Source organism: Saimiri boliviensis, chromosome 7, assembly GCF_048565385.1.
Source record: "Saimiri boliviensis isolate mSaiBol1 chromosome 7, mSaiBol1.pri, whole genome shotgun sequence".
NCBI lineage: Eukaryota > Metazoa > Chordata > Mammalia > Primates > Cebidae > Saimiri > Saimiri boliviensis.
The window spans coordinates 80,065,525-80,086,747 of record NC_133455.1 but is presented as its reverse complement, the minus strand read 5'-3'; the positions used below and the strand labels follow the sequence as shown (position 1 = coordinate 80,086,747).

Below are 21,223 nucleotides of genomic sequence, written 5' to 3'. Positions count from 1 at the left end.
CAACTAAGTAGTAGACTTTATATAGCTTTAAATTCTATTTTATATACCTATTATTTATATAGCTTTATTATTTATATTATTTATTTATTTAAATTGTAAGTTTATGAAACAAAAATAGTTTTCTTTTATTGTACATGATAAATGAGATCCATGAAACTATAAAGGATAAATTCTCATTCTTATTCCCGACAAGCTGGTGGCAAAAAACACAACCCAAACCCCAACTTTAGTTTAATGCACACAATGAAAAACATCAAAAATTGAAAAATTACTACAAATTTGCTTCTGTTTTATTGTCCGCTCATTCAGCAAATATGTATCCAGTGTGTGCAAAGTGCTAGAGTAGGCTATAGGGAGATACAGAACAAAATCTCACTCACTGTGTGCCATTAATTAGCATACCTCAAACTGCCCTATATTGTTACTGATCTTTCTAGGTGTGTGATGTTTGAATTCCATAAGGGCAGGAACCATATGTTAACCTTCCATGGGTGTCCTGCTCATTTCAATTATCCAAGAAATGATTCTGCTATTATTGTTACTGTTGTTCGACCACGGGCAAATAGCACAGCAAGACTTGAAAACAAATCCCCAGTTCCTTGTTTTATTAGTGGAGGTATAACAATGATTTTGGGAGGATAAATGTAATAAAATAGAACATGGAGTAATAAGGTGATAGTGGTCACATTTAAATATATGTACGTATCTTTGTGACACTGGACATCTCTCTTCTCTTCCTTCATTCTTTTTTTCTAAAACAAATACTATCCTCCAACCCCACAGATGCATTTGACTTCATGTAGATGTATAGCCATCTACACTTAGGCCAGATTCAATATGAAAAAAATATTGAGGAAAGGAAATAAAGCTTTTCTGCTGATGGCTGTCTTATTTGGTGCTCTCAGAGCATTTCTAACACGCCTGAAAACAGAATCTAGAGGGCTTATGGTGTAGGTGCAGACACATGGCTGGGACACATTCATTCCTTGGATGCTTTTTATAAGACACACAACACACTGTGCTCTGCACTGAAAATACAAAGATAGATGAGACTTAGTCTCATGAATGAAAAACATGTAAACAAATAATTATAGTAGACTGGGAAATGTCCTCTACCTTAGGTGTGTGCAAACTCCCATGAGGCAATGAGGAAGAAACTAATTTCAGGAGGGCTGGGGGCCACCATGTTTGGACGGGGCCTTGGGACGTGTGTTGAGATTGGTCTAGATGGAAGTAAAGGTAAAGAATATACCAATTAGAGCACAGATGTGAATGACCCAATGTAAGTTTCAGAAAAACATGGGTCTTTCTGTCCTAAGGAAGTGAAGATTTTAAGTGGTGGATAGTAGGAGGCAAAATTAGAAACTAGGCCCAACCTATGATCAACATAAGAATTTCAGACTTTATCCCTAGGGTGAATGGTAGCCATTGAAAGTTTTTGGCAGGAGCGTGATAAGGTGTCTGTTCTGAAGAACACTTGCAGTGAGGATGGAGGTACGCTGGACAAAGAGGAGTAGAGGCAGCAGGGAAACTGGTAGGAGGCTGGTGCAAATAGTTTAAGTGAGAGAGAATAAAGACTTGTGCAAAGCATGTGGCGTGGGAACGGAGAAAAAGAAAACTTAAAACATATAGCTCCAGGCACTTTTAGGGGTAACAAATGGCAGAACTTTGCAAATACCAAAAATGGAGGCAGATGAGTCAAGGATGACCAGCTGTATGATGGCACTCCGAGAACCTACGAATACAGTCCGTCAGTGCAGGCAGTGACTGAAGCAGATATCACGGAGCTAACTCAGAATGAACACATGGAATGAAAAATAAAGGACCTCGGGTTAGAACCCTGGAGATGAGTGACGTGCAGAGGGCCGGGAGAGACACAAGAGCCTCCCAGGTGCAAGGAGCTTCCTGGCAAGAGAAGAAACACAGGATAGGTTTATCTTCAGGCATCCAAGGAGGGCAAGTTTGAAATAAGGAGGCATGGCTCATGTGTCAGATATTTCAGAAGAGACATCAGGAGGAGGACCGAGGAGAGTCCCCTGGATTTGGCAGTTAAGAGGTTACTGGTGACCTTATTTAGAGGATTTTCTGTGGGGGGGACCCTAGGAAGAATGAAGTAGGCAGAAGCCAGGTCACACTCAGCTCTGGACTGGATGAAAGATCTGGAGAGGTGAGAATATGTTTCACTTGGAATCCTCTTGCCTCCCTGCCGCTTCAGACTGGCTTCAGTCTAAAAGGGACAGGTTGTCACACCTCCTTTTGCTATGCCCACAGACCCCTGACCCCAAGCAAGCTATGATGCAGTGAAACGCAAAGCTGCAAAACATATAAGGCAATTGGTAACTTTCTGTGACATCATCATACTAAACAGGAAAATTAAATATGTTGTTGATAATCAAAGGTTATTCTTCTATTCCCAAGCCTTTCTGAGGAAAACTGAGTAAGGTATGGGCAGAAGTCAAACTGGAAGCTTTTTCAGAGGTCCCAAGAAGCTCGTGACGTTGTTCTGTGCCTCTGACAGCCTGAGTCTGAACTAAAGTGGAATCTGCCTAGAAAAGGAATATAGTTCTCTCACCTAGAGGGAAAACCACACCTTCAGACTCCTTGTAGGAAGGGGATATAGTAATGGAGGAAACATATTCTGCCTCATTATTCTTTAGCCTTGAGAATCTAGATATAGAACATTCAAAATTCTCATGAGAAGGAAAACAAATAATACTGGGAGGCCAAGCTAAAGGTTTCTTGCGTCTACTAATGAACTTAAATTCATTTTCCATTCACACAGCAAAGGAAGAAACCTATATAAGTGGATTAAGAAGGCCAGAAAGACACAATAGAACAAGAGTCAGCAAAATTCTTCTGTTAAGGGTCAGATACTAAATAATTCAGGCTCTGCTGGGCAGATGGTCCCTGTGGCAGGTACTCAGCTCTGCCACTGTAGTAGGAAAGCAGGTGTGGCTGTGCCCAGGAACACTTTATTTGTTGATATTGAAATTTGAGTATTACATAATAAATATTATTATTCTTTGTTTCAGCCATGTAAAAATGTATAAACCTGTATTATAAACATGCATTTTAAAAGCTGACTTCTAAAGAAAAAATTAGTGTAACAAATAATTATGATACATTGGTCAGTAGACTATGGCTTCTGACTGAGCCTACATTTTTTCTAAATCATGTCGGATTTGACCTGTCATTCTCTTGCTTAGAAATCTTTAATAGCTTCCCATTTCCTGCAATGTCCGATCTCCTTATGCATGTATGCACGGCCCTTGTGACCTGCTGCCGCTAAGTGTTGAGGTTCACTGTCTACATCCACCCCCACACCCATGGTATGGCTCTAAGATACACTATCCAGTCCAAACTATCTGCTCTTACTTAAACACACCCTACATTTCCCTGCCTCCATTGATGTACTCCTAATTTTCACATGACATGGAAGGCCCTGTCCCAGGAAATTGCTCTTGCAGCTTTTTTTTGTTTTTTTTTGTTTGTTTGTTTGTTTGTTTGTTTTTTTTAGACAGAGTCTCGCTCTGTTGCCCAGGTTAGAGTGCAGTGGCACAATCCTGGCTCACTGAAACCTGCGCCTCCCAGGTTCAAGCAATTCTCCTGCCTCATCCTCCTTCTGAGTAGCTGGTATTACAGGCATGTGCCACCACACCGGGCTAATTTTTGTGTTTGTAGTAGAGATGGGTTTCGCCACGGTGGCCAGGCTGGTCTCGAACTCCTGACCTCAAGTGATCCTGCCCACCTCGGCCTCCCAAGTGCTCAGATTACAGGCATGAGCCACTGTGCCTGGCCCCAGCTGTTCCATTAGAATCCTATTCATTCTTTACAGCTCAGCTGAATGTCATTCATCTCCTTTGTAAAGCCTTCCTATTTTACCTAGTTGGAATAAAGGCTTCTCATATTTTTTTTTTAATTATTATTTACATTTCAGCAAAAATATGTTGGCCAGGTACGGTCAAAATTAGCAGGGAAGAGTGGGCTATGGTGTCAGATTACTTGAGGTTCCATCAACCACCCAGATGGAATTTAGGAGCTATAATAATTCCTATCTGCTGGGTAGGGTCCCTGAAATACCACAGTGGTGTTTCATTTCCTACTCACTGCTGTCATCTTTCTGAGTTGCTCTGTGATCCACCATATTCCTTCTCTAACCTTGCTTTGATTTATGAACGTACATGATGATGGTGATGGTAATACCCTATTTTAAATGATACATACTCAAACTAACTTGGCTCAGAGAACCTTACCAAAAAAAGGAACGAATGAGTCAGATCCTTAGAAAACAGTTCCTAGAATCATTTTAGCTAATCTTTTCATCAGTTGAGTGTTTTGCAAAGGGGTTTCTGCCTCATTGATCAAGAAAGTCTAGTGCTTACCAATGCTAACCTCATAAAGCGTAACTAGAGGAATGCAATGGTAATCTATTAGACTCACTTGTATGCAATGCATTGGCGGTTCAGGACAGCATTAATGTTTGTAATATGACCCTTTCTACATTTGGGGTTTGGCACAAATTCTTAACTTGCTTCTCAACTTCAAAATTTGATGATTCCATTATTTTGTCAAAAATAACCAATAAATTATCACTAATCGCCTAAGTTGACAACTTATTAAAATTGATGCTAATCGTTCTTATAGATTCTATTGAGAGTTTAAGTGAAAGAGTTAAGTAGAAACAGGCAAGACTGGCAGAACCTGGGTTTTTCTGCTATATCATGATTCCATAAGCCATCCTTAAAAGTGTACCGAATTGGATAAAAACCATGGAGAAAATGGTGATTATGTACACATTACATATAAAAAGAAACTCTTGCTTCAAATTTTCTCCATATTCAAGGTAAATGTGCTCTGGGCCCAAATGAGGTGACTCATTGCCTCAGTTTTCTCTTTCTTGTTTCACCAGCAGACACAGCAAAGTCTGGAGAGTAATCTGACTCCTCCCTGATCGCAGTGGACTACATCCGGGATGATATTTAGTTTTCACTCTCTGTGGGCTCTGTAAAACCACCTACTGCTCAGAGAAGCTCTTTGACATGTTCTGAACTCTAAGAACAAGTGAAAATGGCATTTTGGGGGGAAAAAAAACGAAGCTAGAACAAAGAAGTCAGAAACATGATACTGCAAGATCAGGCACTTATCTGCACTGCGAGTGAAAAAAAGTTTCAGACTCAAAGAATTAGCAATTTAACCACTAGTTTTCTCCTGAGATGTTACTGTCACAAGAGATCCTTACATTTCTAATGGCATTCAACAGTCTCCTCTTTAGTGAGGCCAGCTGCAGAAAGTTAGTGAATATTTGTTTCCTCTCCAATGCAGAAAGATTATTTTGTAAGCAATCCTGGAGAGAGAAAGAGCTCAAAAGGAGGGTGAACATCAGAAGAAAAAAGGGACAGATCTACTAGGTGCTTGTGACATCTGTTTCCACTTTGTGCTGTGGCCACTGGCAGAGCAAAAGACCAACCTGTAATCAACTTAGTAACATGGTGCCCATGTCCAGTCTTTCAAGTGCTTTGTAAATACTGTCACAGAGAGCCCAATGAGGAATGTGGGTCTTCTGGGAATGTATAAGAAAGAGAAGGCACACTCTTACCCTTGAGATGCTTCTAGTCCTGTTCAGATGACAAGCTTTATGCATGAATACGTTAATTCAGATCTTTTCCTCACTTCCTTCAAAACTCCATCCAAAGTTCTTCTCCTGCAGGCAGCCTCATGGCTCTGACTAATAGCTCATGCCTCAACTCTGTGTCCCCATAAGACTCATATCCTCCACTTTTACACAACTTGAACTTGGCAGAAGTGTTCTTCAGTTGATTCATGTGTGCTCAGTCCAACTGATTTGTCAGTATCATGAGGATATGGTTTTGGTCTTCTCGTTCCTTTATGTCTTTTCACAGTAATTAGTTCTGTAGCTTAAACATAATAAACACTCATTAAGGGAAAACTGGCCAGCCAATTCTGACTCCTCCTGCTCAGATAACACTCCAAGTGTGCTGGTTCCTGGCTCTCCCACTAACAGATTAAGTTCCTAGAAGCTCCCCTTCCTGAGAAGGCCCCCGGATTTTCAAGCTGCCTTTGTATCTAAAAGCAGAGATGTTCTCAACAGAGCAAAAAGTTAGAAAAGAACTCAGTGTCTCAGTGGGCTAGATTTCTGCTCATTACAAAAACAGGACAAGCGCCTGTTTCTACGTAGCTTGTGCCATTAGCTACATTCAGGAATACCAGTTAACAAAAATGGCAGGCCCTCAATTTACAGTGTCAGGGATTTTTTGTCGTTACGTGAGCTAGTGATTTCACTCCCTGCTAAGGTATCTCATGCACCTCTTTCCAGTGCTTTCCTCACACACTCTCCTCTTTCTTTTCTACTTTGTTTTTCGGCAGTGTTTAGAAACTGCAATATCAGAACTGATTTCTCCCGCCTTACTTTGTCAATTTCTCTCTCCACCAGTGTCAAGATGGGAAGGCACATGTTCCCATCTTGATAGCAGCAGAAAGAAAAACAGCAGCAGAAGGAAAACAGCAGCGGTAAGAAAGATTTGACTCTGGTTGAGAAGGCAATGGCAGGCAATGCTGGTACATGTCAGCTGCATCTCAGCTAAGTGCTAGCGATTTTTTTTTTTTAAGTTAGCACAGCTGAAAAGAAGAATGACTGTTTGCATTAATAACTGCCTTCTTAAATCTGTAACAAAGAATAAGAAGCGGGCTAAGATAGAAGAGGTCGTGTTTATTTCACTTTGAAGCTTATAGGTAGTCACATGGGTATCACGAAAAGAACATCTTGCCTTTTACCTGACTCTTACAACACCTGCAACCTATCCCTTGGATGTTCCACCTAGTCACACTCAAAACCGGGGGATAAAGAAGATAAAGGTGAATACTCCTTTAGCCCTGAACCCTCTCATCCTATCTGCTGTCCATGTTGCCCACAGGTCTTCCAGATGCAAAGCTATCCATGGCCTCCATCAAGCCCACCCAGACTCTCTGATCTAAAGCAGCTCTGCCCACTCCCGTACTCTCCATTTCATTAACTTGGTTCACTTTTTTTCTTAGCTCTTATCATAGCTTGAAATCATCACCTTTTTAAAAAATAACTAGGTCATCATTTATAATCCCTCTCTGGCATGTAAGAGCCACAAGAGCAGGGAGCTTAAGCTTTTCCCCCAGTGTCTCTCCAAGTACTAACACAGTGCCTAGCATTAGCAAAGTGGGATAAATGTTTGCTGAGTGGATGAACAGGTTGTCTCCTTCGGAGTCAATCTCAATTTTCATTGTTTCCCCAATGTTTGTAAATTTTCTCTCAATATAGAGGTCCACCCTCCTTAGACACAAAGAAATTATAGTTATACACTTGCTATGTTGCCCAGAGTTCACAAATTTTAATGTTCCACCATTTTAGCCAGTAACTATAGCTTGAATATTAGTGAAAAATAGATGGGGATACAGATGCTTAGAACGTGTGCCTTCCCATCTTGACACTGGAAAAATGGAGAAATGTTATTCTAGTGCATTCTGCATCACATTCCACTTCAAATTTGAAAACTTCAGAAAGCCTGAAGACTTAGGTTTCAATTTAATAATTATTTTAAAACAACAGCTATAATATTTTTACTGTACATGTATTCAATTATTACTAAGTACTTTCATTTCTACCTGTAAAAGTATGGTATAAAAAGTTCAACCCCATGAAATCAGACAAAAATACAGCTGACCCATGAACAACATGGGGGTTAGGGGCACTTACTCCCTGTGAAGTCAGAAATCCACCAAAAATCCACGCAAAATTTTTGACTCCCCAAAACTACTAATAACCTACTGCTGACTGCAAGCCTTACTGATAACACAGTTGATTAACACATATTTCGTATGTTATATTATTATATATTCCATCCTTACAAACTACATGTAAACTTCGAAAAAAGAAAATAAGAAAAGCAAGAGAGAAAATACGTTCACTACTCAAGTGGAAATGGATCATCATAAAGGTTTTCATCTTTATTGTCTTCATGCTGAGTAGGCTGAAGATGAGGAGGGGTTGGTCTTGGTGTTTCAGGGGTAGCAGAGGCAGATGAGGGAGAATAGTTGGAAGAAGAGGCAGGAGAGGCAGCAGCACTCAGTGTAACTTTCATTGAAAAAAACCTGCATGTAAGTGAACCCGTCCAGTTCAAACCTGTATTGTTCAAGGGTCAAGTGTGTACTAATATAAAAAAGAGCTGAAGTGAAAAAAGTGGATCAAAATATTTCTAATCATAGTTAAATAATGTAAAAAATATAGGCCACTGACAATTTTATGCTTCTGTTCAATGACGCTGCACATACAATCCATTAGAAAAGCTACTATGTGTGTTAAACAGAAACACTATAAAATCATTTGTAGTGATCTTAGAAAAGAGGATTATATGAACATTACAATATTAATGTTAATGTCATGAATTTAAACCTTTTTTTCCTAATATGTTAAATATTTCCCTGTTTTACAGAAATTGTGAGCATTCATAGCAAACATGGTGTTCCCTACCAAATGCAAGGTGAATGCTACCTACAGTAGTCAACAATGGAGTGAGTAACGTAACAGGGCATTTCAAGGAGATGAAAGACGACACTATTATTTTCCTAATATTCATAATACTGTTTCTGGCTATGAAATTTTGTCTTTATAACACTAATCAATTAAATTGATATTTGGGCAAAAATGTATCATCTTGGCTGCTATGAAGCCAACTCTCTTAAAATGACTTGCTTAAGTTTGCTTTTTCTGAAAAGCACTTACCTACCTCTCTGGGGTGTTTTTTTTAAAATGAATTAGGAATCCTGGAGCCCTCAGAGTCTAAGCATGGTTGGCAGGTTGGAAGCAAATAAGCACAATGAAAATCGGCCCTACTTAGTTACTATGGATACCTCAGATATAAAGAATTCCTATTTGTGGTTCTCATCAACAATTACTAGCACAAAATCCCTCATGCTCCTTAGACCTAAATATGGTCATAAATGTTTACAGCACACACATAATATTCATGGAACCATTCTAAGATTGCAGAGACATAGTGCGGGAAATGTTTCTTTCCTTTGGTGTATTTTCATATCCCATTTTCCATCTGGAGAAGTGAAGATATTGTTTTACAATTAACTTTACAGAACAGAGCATTTTTGTTGAACTACTAAAATTGCTTAGCCAAAGTTGGGCATAAATGCAATCTCTGTGACAAGCCAACTTACCTGGAAACATGGCACTCTTCAAAAGGTTTGCATACCTCATGTTGTCTGTTTGGGGTGAGTGTTACAACTTCTGTAGTCTGAAGACAATGTTCCCTAGTCGGTCAGAGACTCAGTTGGGCACAGGATTTGGTATTCCTAACCTTCAAGATCCCATCCATGGGAAAACCATTCAGGCCTTTTCTTGTGAATGAATCCCAAATTACAATTTAGTTTCTCGTCATCTGATCCATGCAAAGGATATTGTTATGATTTTTTTTCTTTGAAATCTAATGATCCTTGAAGCCAAGGCAGTCAGTTTAAACACACCAGGGACACTGTACTCTTCTTTACAGATGTTCATCTCATACTACAGAAAGGAAGGTGCAGCTAATTTCTGGAACCAAGACTTGCACTTGTACCCCACTTTGGCTTAAGAGTTTTAGTTTGAGGCCAAGGCAGTCAGTTTAAACTCACCCGGGACATTGCACTCTCCTTTACAGATGTCCACCTTGTACTGCAGAAAGGAAGATATAGCCAACTTCTGGAACCAGGACCTGCACTTGTGCCCTATTTTGGCCTAATAGTTTTAGCAAACCAACAGAAATGCTCCATTCTGTAAAACTAATTGCACAAAAAAACCCTTAACTTTTCCAGAGGGAAAATGGGATGTCACTAGATGATCTGGCGCAAAAAGAATTCTAGTTTCACTCCCTGGCTCTTCTGGAGTGCTGATAGCATTGTCAGGATCTAGGGTTCACTGCTGTTCTTGGTTATCCCAATGGTAGGCTCAGTCTAGTGAGCTAATAGATATGAAACAACCATGTCAATTACCATGAGCGGAGCATGGCAGGGTGGAGCAAGGGAAGCATGCGTAAGTTCACGTGGACAGTGGGACAGAGGGAAGGATGTAGTAAAGACCAGTGGTTCACACACCGTTGTTGACAGCTGACAACTTATATTATCTCCTCTGTGTGCTGTGGTCCCCATAGTCTCTTTCTTCTCCATTTTCTGTATCACATTTCATTTTCCACATTCTCTTGGGATCTTTATCTACAGCAATGGCTTCAGCTACTGTGACCCATGGCTCCTATACTTTTATCTTCAGCTCAGCTCCCTCTCCTAAACTTCGCACATCCTAAGTACATGAGTGTTTTCATCTCTATCTCGAATTTTAAATCTACTCTTCCTCTTGTTGAGTTGCAAGGTCATCATCCACCAAGTGGCCCATGTGTCTAGTCCAGGTGTAAGCCTTGACATTTAACACGTTTTTAGTTTTTAGAATATAAGAGATTTCTAACAACTGGCTTTCATTTTGTACACCCAAGCTGATTAATTGTTCTAAAGTAGTATTTTACATGCACTTTCAGAAGTATTTAGTTTTTCCTCAATTACTGTGTAATATAAAATGTAGAACTACCTATGACATTTAGACCTATTTGTAGAAAATTGATAATGCTATAATAAAAGCAAACTGTAGTAGTGGTGGTGGTACTGACTGTGGGACACAGAGACAGAGAGAATCCCATTTTCTGTTGTTTGAAGTTGTGCGGGTGTGTGTGTGTGTGTGTGTGTGTGTGTGTGTGTGTGTGTGTTGGTAAATTTGCTATAACATTTGAGAAAAGGTTAAGTACATCCAATGCTTATTATTTTGCTAACTCTTAAAAATCTGAAGTCATGCTGTTCATTTAGAAACATGTTGCACAAAAAAAGGATTTTTTTCAAAAATATATTGGTTTATTAAATTTTAAAGTATATCTGTAAAGCCAGTTCATAGAGAGAAAAAAAAATTTAAGTATAATCTATATTTATTTACTCAATTTAGTCTTAAAATTTTATCATTTTGTTTTTCATGAAACTACTAGGTTTTTTTGTTTTTTTTTTTTTACCAATTTAGGATAAATCAATATAACCTAAAAAGAGATGAAATTTTCAATGCAATTTTCAAATTTTCTTTTGAAAAAGAAAACTAATTTGTTTTCTGAACTCAGCGTTCCATAGTGACCCACATACATAAAATGATGATTAAAAAATAAGAAATACATTTACATACAGGTTTTGTCACATGGAACTCTGTTTCATCTGTTCGATACAATAGCACGAACTGTTACTTTAAATTATCTTTTTAAAAATCAATCACGGACACATTGTGTTTTCTTTTTTTAATTTCAAAGAAAATGCCCCAAAGTAGACACATCTCTTTCCAATTCTGCAGAAGAGTGTGTCATGAAGTCAAAGACCATGTGTGGCAGCTTCAGCTTAGACTATGTCCCTGAACCAGGCTAGCAAGACCTTATCCATTTTGTTATCTTTGAGAATATTTTCCAACATCTGCTTCTATGTCTACTTTCTATTTTGTAATCTTGTTGAACAGTAGCAGTGCTAATGTCACTTATATTTATGTCTCTAAGTACTGAATCCAAGAGATTAGCAGCAGCAGTAATTCCTCAGGGTACAGTAATTAATGACATAATACTGTGGACATACTTTTTTGTAAAAACAAAAACTTCCCATTACGCAGTTTAAAGACATCATTTTGTGGGAATGGCCTGAGTAGCCTAGCCATGTAATTTTTGTTCTTCACTTAACAGACATTGTATTAGGCAGTTACTGTGTGCCACAGTCCTAGGTTTTGAAGAAAACGCAAAACTATTCTCGAGGAGTTTAAAAAACTGGTAAAGATGACTGTTCGAAAATTACCAGTACAAGAGAAAATGCAGAATACTACAATAAAAGCAAGGCATTCATACAGACAGTCCCTGACCTATGATGGCCTGAGTGGAATTTTTTGGCTTTATGATGGTGTGAAAGTGATAACATGTTCAGTAGAAACTGTACTTCAAATCCCATATAACCATTCTGTTTTTCGTGTTCAGTACAATATTCAATACATTATATGAGATAGTCAACACCTTTTTATAAAACAGACTTTGTGTTAGATGATTTGCCCAACTGTAGGCCAATGTAAGTGTTCTAAGAATATTTAAGGTAGGCTAGGCAAAGCTAGGATGTTCAGTAGATGAGGTGTCTTAAACATTCTTTTCTCTCTTTCTCTCTTTCTTCCTCCCTCACTCCTTTTTCCTTCCTTCCTTCCTTCCTTCCTTCCTTCCTTCCTTCTTTTCTCTTTCTTTCTTTCTTTCTTTCACAGAGTCTTACTCTGTTGCCCAAGGCCGGAGTGCAGTAGCACAGTCATGGCCCACTAAAGCCTAGATGTCCTAGGCTCAAGCAATTTTTCCACCTCACCCTTCCAAGTAGCTAGGACTACAGGTGTGTGCCACCACACCTGGCTAATTTTTATTTTTTATTTTTATTTTTTGGACATAGGGTCTTACTACATTGCCCAGGCTGGTCTCAAACTCCTAGGCTTAAGCAATCCTACTGCCTTGGCCTCCCAAAGTGCTGGGAATACAAGAGTAAGTCACTGCACACAGCCTAAATGCATTTTTGACTTCCAGTGAGTGTATCAAGACATGACCCCATGGTAAGTTGAGAAGCATCTGCAATGTGTGTTCACCTCCTCCAGGGGTAAGACAGCCCACTTCTGACTAGGGGAGTAAGGAGCTAATTCATAAAAGGGTGCTGTCTAAACTGGACTTTGAAGATTAAAGAAGAATTTAAGCAGTTGAACATAGGAGAAGGAAATTGCAGGTAAAAGTGAAGGTGAAAAAGTGTTTGTCCTGTTCATGGAATAGGATGTTTACTCTATTAGTTATTTCCATATTGGAAATAGAGCTTTTGGCTACATGTATATAAGGAAAATGGTAAATTAAGAGCTACATAATTCTATTTATGGGAACTGAAATATTTATAAATTATTTAATCACAAATGAAGAGCCAGTTAGCATTTTCTGAGCAGAGCAATGACACGCTGGAGTAATGATAGAGGAAGAACAATCTGGAAGTGGCTCAGAACACACATGTAACAAGAGCAGGGGAGGAACAAGTATACCTTTGAAAATCGGCAGACTGGAGGTAGGGTGATCAAACAACTTACTCTCCAAATTAGGACACTTCGGGGAGTGAAAGGGGCGCTACTGATAGTTACACTACTTGGAAGCTATAAGAGAATTTGGTAGAAGAAGGAAAGTAGTGGGACAGGAACCTGACAACCTAGCAGGACAGGACCTCTCAGGTTGATTCCTATTCCTTCCAGCACAGAACTGTGTCTTGTAACTGTTTTAATCCCTCACCAAGTCTGGCTTATAGCCAATGCTTGATAAACATGGAGTCACCAACTGATGACAGATAAACCCGATCCCTAGGCGTCATGCCTGGGGGATGCTGTCCACATTTCTCCAAAAGGTCAAGGGCAGCAATATTCCAGAACTGTCAGGATTTTCCTTTTATGACTTTTAAGAATGTTTCTTCAAAAACCTTGTTAGCAATCTACATAAAAATAACACAACAGGCCAGTTGATTAGAAGTAGAAATATTCTACAAGAAGGGCTAGCTTTTTTTTTCTTTCTTTTTTTTTTGAGACGGAGTTTTGCTCTTGTTACCCAGGCTGGAGTGCAATGGCGCGATCTCGGCTCACCGCAACCTCCGCCTCCTGGGTTCAGGCAATTCTCCTGCCTCAGCCTCCTGAGTAGCTGGGATTACAGGCACGCGCCACCATGCCCGGCTAATTTTTGTATTTTTAGTAGAGACGGGGTTTCACCATGTGGACCAGGATGGTCTCGATCTCTTGACCTCGTGATCCACCCGCCTCGTCCTCCCAAAGTGCTGGGATTACAGGCTTGAGCCACCGCGCCCGGCCGAAGGGCTAGCTTTTAAAAAGAATCAGAACGAAGCACAGTGAGTGAGATTTTGACTCTCTGGCTTCATTTTTAGGAGGTTTTCTGTGGTTTTATGTTAAAGCATTCATCATTATTGCAATATTTAATATACATTTTTTAAAACCCCTGGAATGTTGAATAACTAGGCTGTGCATAACTCTCTCATGAATTCAATATGTAAAGGCATAAATACAAGGTGCCTGTTAAACAAATGACAGAGAAAAATCAAAGCACAGCAAAATCATTACAGGAGTAATTTTTTATCATTTCTTGCAATACTTCATTCTAAAAGAAAAATTATCACAGAATTGAAAAATAAACTCTTTTTCCCTCCAGACCATACATAAACCTGACTATTATTTGAAGTTGATAACAGAAACTGGTGTTTCCAAAGATGTCACTAAATACAACACTTTTAGGAATTGCTGAATCAAATTTTCTTTCTTTCTTTCTTTTTTGTAAATGGGAAAGGTAGAGAACTGTAAAATCAGTCATAAAGCATAGGGGATACTGAGGGATGATTCAAACAATCTGACTCACTCTTGTATGTATACACATTCATTTTCTCAAATTAGTACATACCAATGGAAACTGCATCAACCCATAAAAATAACTCATACATCTATTATGTTTTTCCATTTTAAGCTTATAATAGCAATAACGACCTCAGCAAAAGACATTTCCTTAGAATTAATGGCTGGCTGGGAGGCAGAGCCAAGGGCCACTGGTTCCTCCCAGCTGGTCATTAATCCTCAGGAAATGCCTGCACCTCCATCATTATTGCTAAAGCACCATTATAGAAAATTCTCACAGTTCCAATATATGGAAATTTGAGGCTATTTTGCAAGCCCATGGTATTCATGTGAGTTAATAGGCCACCACTGAGCACAGAGGACGTAATTACCAAAACGACAGAAGGGAAAATATTGTTCTCTTAGGTCTGTAAGATTATAGGAAATGGGGACTAGCCTTATGGGAAGAGGTATATTTGAAGCTAAAAGACATTAATTTAAAGGGAGATTTGGAATCACATATATAAAAGTCAATAAAAGACACAGCAATCCATTCCCATGACTTCATTTAAAAAAATTGTTTTTAAGTTACAAATAAAGGTTATGTGGACATTTCCTCCCAAATTGATAAACTAATATTAAAGAGAATGCAGTCAGGAAGACTGTTTATTCACACACATTATATTCAACCAGTGAAGTTTGGGAAAATGCATACATTTGACAGTGCTGAATGAGAATGGGATTTCTTTCTTTTAAATTTTGGTTTAAAAATTGAATGCATATCATTAAATATTATAGAGCAAACATTGTATTCTAGACTTTAGTACTGCTAAAACAAACAAAAAACCCTGAAGTTCTGTCTTTTTGTCTTAGCTAGAGACTTAGCACATCAAACAAGCATTAATAAAACTGAAGGCCAAAATGATAACAAATACAGTTCTGGGGCTCTGTAAAACAGTTTTAGTTCTCTGCAAAAGCTTTTGCTAGCTTGCAGGCTAAATTGAAAATAAAAATTAGGTGTTTTCAGGTCTATTCATTCCCTCCTTAAAATAAACTAAATCCAACAAATGGCTTCAAAAGAGGGAATTAATCCAAAAATCACACCAAAAACAGTCTATAAATCTTTTCAATGTGTTATTATAATAAACTACAAATGTTGGATATGATGCTTTACACTTAATGAAATTCACTGCAGTTTCTCATTGTGCATTACAAATACCAGCCTGGTCCTAACAGGTTTAAAGTTAAAGAGAACTGTTATGAGTTGAAATGTGTCCCTTAAAAAGATATAGTGAAGTCCTAACCCACCTTGTCTCTATGAATGTGACCTTATTTAGAAATAAGGTCTTGGCATATATAATCAAGGTAAGATGAAGTCAGTGGGGTGGGCTCTAATCAAATATGGCTGGTGTCCTTGTAAGAGGAAAAGAGACACAGACACATAGCAACTGCTGTTACCACCATGTGGCTACGGAGGCAAAGAACGGAGCAATGCATCTAAAAGCCAAGGAGCATCAAGGATTACCAAAAGTACCAGAAATGAAGGGAAAGGGATGGAACATATTCTTCCCAAGAGCCTTCAGGGAGAGTACGGCCCTGCCAACACCATGATGTCAGACTTCCAGTTTCCAGACTGTGAAAGAACAAATTTCTGTTATGGTAAAGCACCCAAGTTTGTGGCACTTTGTTACAGCAGCCTGAAGAAACTAACACAGGACCTGAAGGAAGAGATTCATCAGAACTGTGGTTAACATTCCCAGTGGAAATCCAAGGAAGATCGGGTGAGGCAAGAGGAAGCAGCTCATTACAGGGAAAAGCAACGGACCAGAAGTCAGGAAACCTGGCTCTTGTTGGAGCTAATGAGGTTGCGTGGCCTTGAGCTAAACACAATTGCTCTGGGTTTTCATTTTGTCACTGAATTGTAGACTGTTAGAGGATTCAACTATGTAACTTCTAGACTAAGTCTAGGGTTATAGTTGGGAAGACCAAGCACCACACAGATCAACATTTTAATACTTTCAAAATTCACTGTTCTGGCATTGCTTGGACCTCAAGGACAGAAAGCAGGACGCAGGAAACAGAACTGCAGTCTTCCTTTTGCCACGAGCCATGCGTACCTCAGCAGTTTGGCTACATTTATTTTGGTTGAGTAAGGCCCAAAAGAGTTTGCTATGGAAGCAACAGCAGCATGTCCTGATATTCTATAATTATTTTCTTTCAAATATAACTTTTTCTGCACTTCCAAGATTGTCAAAAATATCTCCAGCTGATTCAAAAGCACGATTTTGTTTAAATAAGATAATAGTTACCATCAAAACTAAAGAATATCACTTGTAATTCATAGACATTTAAAGTGCCAATAATCAAAAAGTATTAGTCCAAAGATAAAAGAAAATGTAGCTCTTTGTATGCCACAGCATACAAAAAAAGAGCTGGGATTTAGGATCCAATAGGGCATTGGATCCAAATATACTCAATGTATTACCTAAAATCATTCCATAATGATCACATTGATAGTGATTTACTCTTCAGTTATTATGACCAGTCATTATCATCATCACCATCATCATCATCATCATAATCTGTGTTCTGATTATCTAAACAAACACTCCGACTCTAGACGTGACTAGTGGAATGCAATAGACCTTGGCCATTCTCAAATTTTAATATTCACAGTTTGAGCTGTTGGCAAATCCAGTTTTTCTCAGACTAGAGTGCAGGCTTGAGACATTTAGCCTGGAGGGAAAACTTGGCCATCTGCCCAGTTTTGCTCTGTGTGTGTGTGTGTGTGTGTGTGAGAGAGAGAGAGAGAGAGAAAGAGAGAGAGAGAGAGAGAGAGAGAGAGAGAGAGAGAGAGAGAGAGAGAGAAAATGCAAGAGAGAGACAGAGAGAGACATGGTTGTAATTTGAAAATTTTATTTGGGGAACCTAAACGTTACAGTGGCATTCTCAAATGTGGCTCTTCCTAAATGTGTCAAGATGACATGGTTGTACTATAATTGTTCTAGAGACAGGGCCAAATAGCCAAAGTACAATTAACAGGACAGTTTCCCCAATGAATATCTGCCTACATAGACATTTAAAATCTATATGAAACAAGAAATTTCCAGGGGATAAAGGTATTCATCCATAACTTCAGGACTATTGAGGTATGTTTCAATATATCCCAAAGGGCAAGCAGGTACTCAAACAGGCCTGTTGTATGTGCCCTCAGGAAAAGCAGGTGTGTTACACTCCCAGGAAAATCCTTTGTTTCTTTCCCAGCCTCTGAAGTTGGCAGAACTCTGAATGTAGTACAAAAGCATAAGTTACTTCAGGCAAGCAGTTAGCTGTGTGCCAAGCCCACCTATGATTTTGCCTGGGCCAGCCAGACCTTTATAAGGAGGGAATGTGAAAGAATAACTGCACAGCCAAAGACAAGAACCATGGGCCAGAATTCCTCTCCCCATATTCCTACAGTCATGCAAAATTCTTGTGATGACACATTTAGAGATGACACATTTAGTATATTTCATCATGAGATGTGCCACAAACTCTTGAGCAACTGATAGTTAAAGATTAATACTGGAGTGGGGAGGGAGAGCATCAGGAAGAATAGCTAAGGCATGCTGGGCTTAGTACTGAGGTGATGGGTTGATAAGTGCAGCAAACCACCACAGCACATGTTTACCTATGTAATAAACCTGCATATCCTGCACATGTACCCCAGAACTGAAAACACGATAATACCTCTGGTAGTGAATACATGAACTTACATGTGATAAAGTTGTATATAACTTGATGCACATGCATACACACACACACAAATAATTACATGTGAAACGGGGGAAATCTAATTGTGATGAATGAATTGTATGAATGTCAACATCCTCACTGAAATTTTGTTCTATGGTTTTATAAAATGCCAGCATTAGGGGAAAACTGGGCAAAGTGCATAAGGCATTTCTCTGAAAGAAACGGGGCCAAATTTTTCTCTCTACCAGAGAAAGGGCACGAAAGAAAGTTTTATTTAAAGATTTTTTTTATTTGGAAAAACACAAATGTGTAAGGCTATCAAAATGTTCCTTTCTAGTTTGATGTTTCTCTTATCTAGGAATCTACAGAAAATGTGGAAGGCCTCCCTTCTGACCTTTTCGTGGAAGGCACAGGGGAAGTCAGTAAGATAACAAACAACGTAGGTGGAACACAGAATATCTCGAAATGTATACCCCATCAGCCATTTTTCATGACAAACACTTGAAATGTCCCAATGTTACACACAGTTTAAAAATTCTGCATTAAGTTAAAACTCATTAATCCTGTAAGAGTTCTTATTATGATTCACGAGCATGGGAAGCCTTGTTGTAAATACAGGGTGATCATCTCTCCTGGATTAACTACAGCGTCTGGAGTTGCATTCCCACACATCTGCCTCAGCTTCTACTATGGACTTTAATTAGGGAACCTAATGCTTTGGTGGCATTCTCAAATTTGGACATTCCTATTTGAGATCCAGAGAGAGACGGGAAAAGCAACTGAATTTATTGAGCACTCACGATGCGCCAAGCACTGTGCATTGAGCTCCCTAGACCAGGAAGGGTGGGACCCATGTGTGGTGAGGATGCAGGCTCATGCCCCAGACATGACATCACATTACCACTCTGCCCGCTCAGAATCACTGACTTAGAAGGCCAAAAACGATTAAGCGATTCAATGGCTAAGGTCACAGACAGCCATGGAGAAAAGCGCCTCGGGAAAACAGCATCTACAAATCCCATATGGATCACTGCGGCTGGTTTTATTAGAATACTGAAACACGTAAAGTAATCTGCAGGGATATTTAACCACATTCCACTCTACATTACTCAAACTTACGTACTTTCAGCCCCATAATTAAACATAAAACAAAACTGAATTGAGGCGAGAAAACCAAAAGATTAATACGCTACAAATACGGGGAGAAGTTTCTTGCTTCTATAAACTCAAACAGTATATTCAATAGATTTGAAACATTAAGCCAGTGTCACACATAAATATACTTTTAAGCATTACCATGTTCACTCTGTGTTCTTTTCTCCCCAATTTCAGTGCTCTTAGGCAATCCTCATGGTTCAGCTCTCACAGCTAAGGCAATCAGTTTTCCCACTGGTCTTCTCCAGTGTCACACTCCCAGTTCCCCACATTAGACTGTACCACTGCAGCCATGGCCACTGGCTGGGATCACTGCAGTCTTCCGAGTCACTTCCACTCTAAGCAATCCTCAAATTCCCTAAATTTCCTTCTCATTTAAATACATTTTGACCACAATGTTGGGTTGGAAATTGGCAGTGAATGTCTTAGGATTTAGTTCTAAAATCCTCCTCTTCAATGTCTACCACTGGAGAGATTTCTTCTGGTCATCTCTCTCTCCTGGGCACTTCACCTGTTTCTTAACTCTTAGATCATCTGACTCTCTCTTAACCTCACCCAGCACTGCTTATCTATTCACTACTTCGGACACGAACCCAGTACCTTTCAGGCTAAACTGTTCTGATATGTCTCTGTGATACATCTGAAAGTTGTCGGTTTTAGCCTTTCAACCATAAGAGCAGGAAATGGAAAAGAGTAAATGCCTCATAAACCATTAGGTAGGACAAGGGAAAAGCTAAAGATAGCAAGTTAAGGTTAGAAGTTATATAAATAACAGGAACAATTTCATTCACCGTATTGTAGTGTATGAAATTTTAATTTTTATTATTTTTTTTTAGACAGAGTCTTGCTCTGTTACCCAGGCCAGAGTGCAGTAGTGCAACTTAAGCTCACTGCAACCTACACTTCCTGGGTTCAAGCTTTCTGAGTAGCTGGAATTACATAGGCACACCACCATACTCAGCTATTTTTTTTTTTTTTTTTTAAGTAGAGACGGGGTTTCGCCATGTTGGCCAGGCTGGTCTTGAACTCCTGATCTCAGGTGATCCATCTGCTTTGGCCTCCCCAAGTGCTGGGATTATAGGTGTGAGCCCCTGCACTCGGCTAGTGTATGAAATTTTAATTGCTGATACTTACTGCTGTTAACTTATGATTGCAAGGTGCTTTATTTGTAAATTATAAATTACTTTCTTGTATTATTCTGACCACAATCCAGAGAGGAAGACAAAGAAGATATGACAATTATTGTCCCCCTTTTACATAAGAGCAAGCAGGTTCAAGGATACGTAACCTGTCCAAGGTCACAAAGCTAGAAATTCATTAAGTCAGAAAGCAAATCAGAAAGGCCTTTCATCACAAACGTAGTGTTCCTTCCACCATATCATTTGAAGTCTCATTCAGAACCATGATTAGTCGGTTAGAAAAATAGGACACAGTAAGAACAATTTGGGAATGTTATTGTGGAAAATGGAAAGCTGATATATTTTAAGAGGGCTTAAATATAATGATTTTTTTTTTTTTGAGACACTTCAAACTCTGCCTCCTGGGTTCAAGCGATTTCCCCAGCCTCAGCCTCCTGAGTAGCTGGAATTACAGGTGTCCACCACCACACCTGGCTAATTTCTTATTTTATTTGGTTTTGTTTTGTTTTGTTTTGTTTGTTTTGTTGAGATGGAGTTTTACTCTTGTCACCTAGGCTGGAGGGCAATGGTGCAATCTTGTCTCACTGCAACCTCTGTCTCCTGGGTTCAAGTGATTCTCCTGCTTCAGCCTCCCGAGTAGCTAGGATTACAGGCATGTGCTACTATGCCTGGCGAATTCTTTTGTATTTTTAGTAGAGACAGGGTTTCACCATGT

The 21,223-nt window shown here is 39.2% G+C and overlaps 1 protein-coding gene across 3 annotated transcripts in view; it reads right to left on the bottom strand.

Moving 5' to 3' along the window:
- HMGA2 (high mobility group AT-hook 2) overlaps positions 1-21,223 on the bottom strand; it is a 136,662-nt gene that overhangs the window by 89,405 nt on the left and 26,034 nt on the right. The window contains exon 4 of one of the 3 annotated variants that reach the window (XM_074402850.1): positions 4,042-5,915. The exons of the other annotated variants lie outside the window; for them this stretch is intronic. Coding sequence (XP_074258951.1) covers positions 5,904-5,915 — 12 coding nt within the window. The 3' untranslated portion in view covers positions 4,042-5,903. Of the gene's footprint in view, positions 1-4,041; positions 5,916-21,223 lie in introns of those variants that run through there. 3 annotated transcript variants of the gene reach the window in all.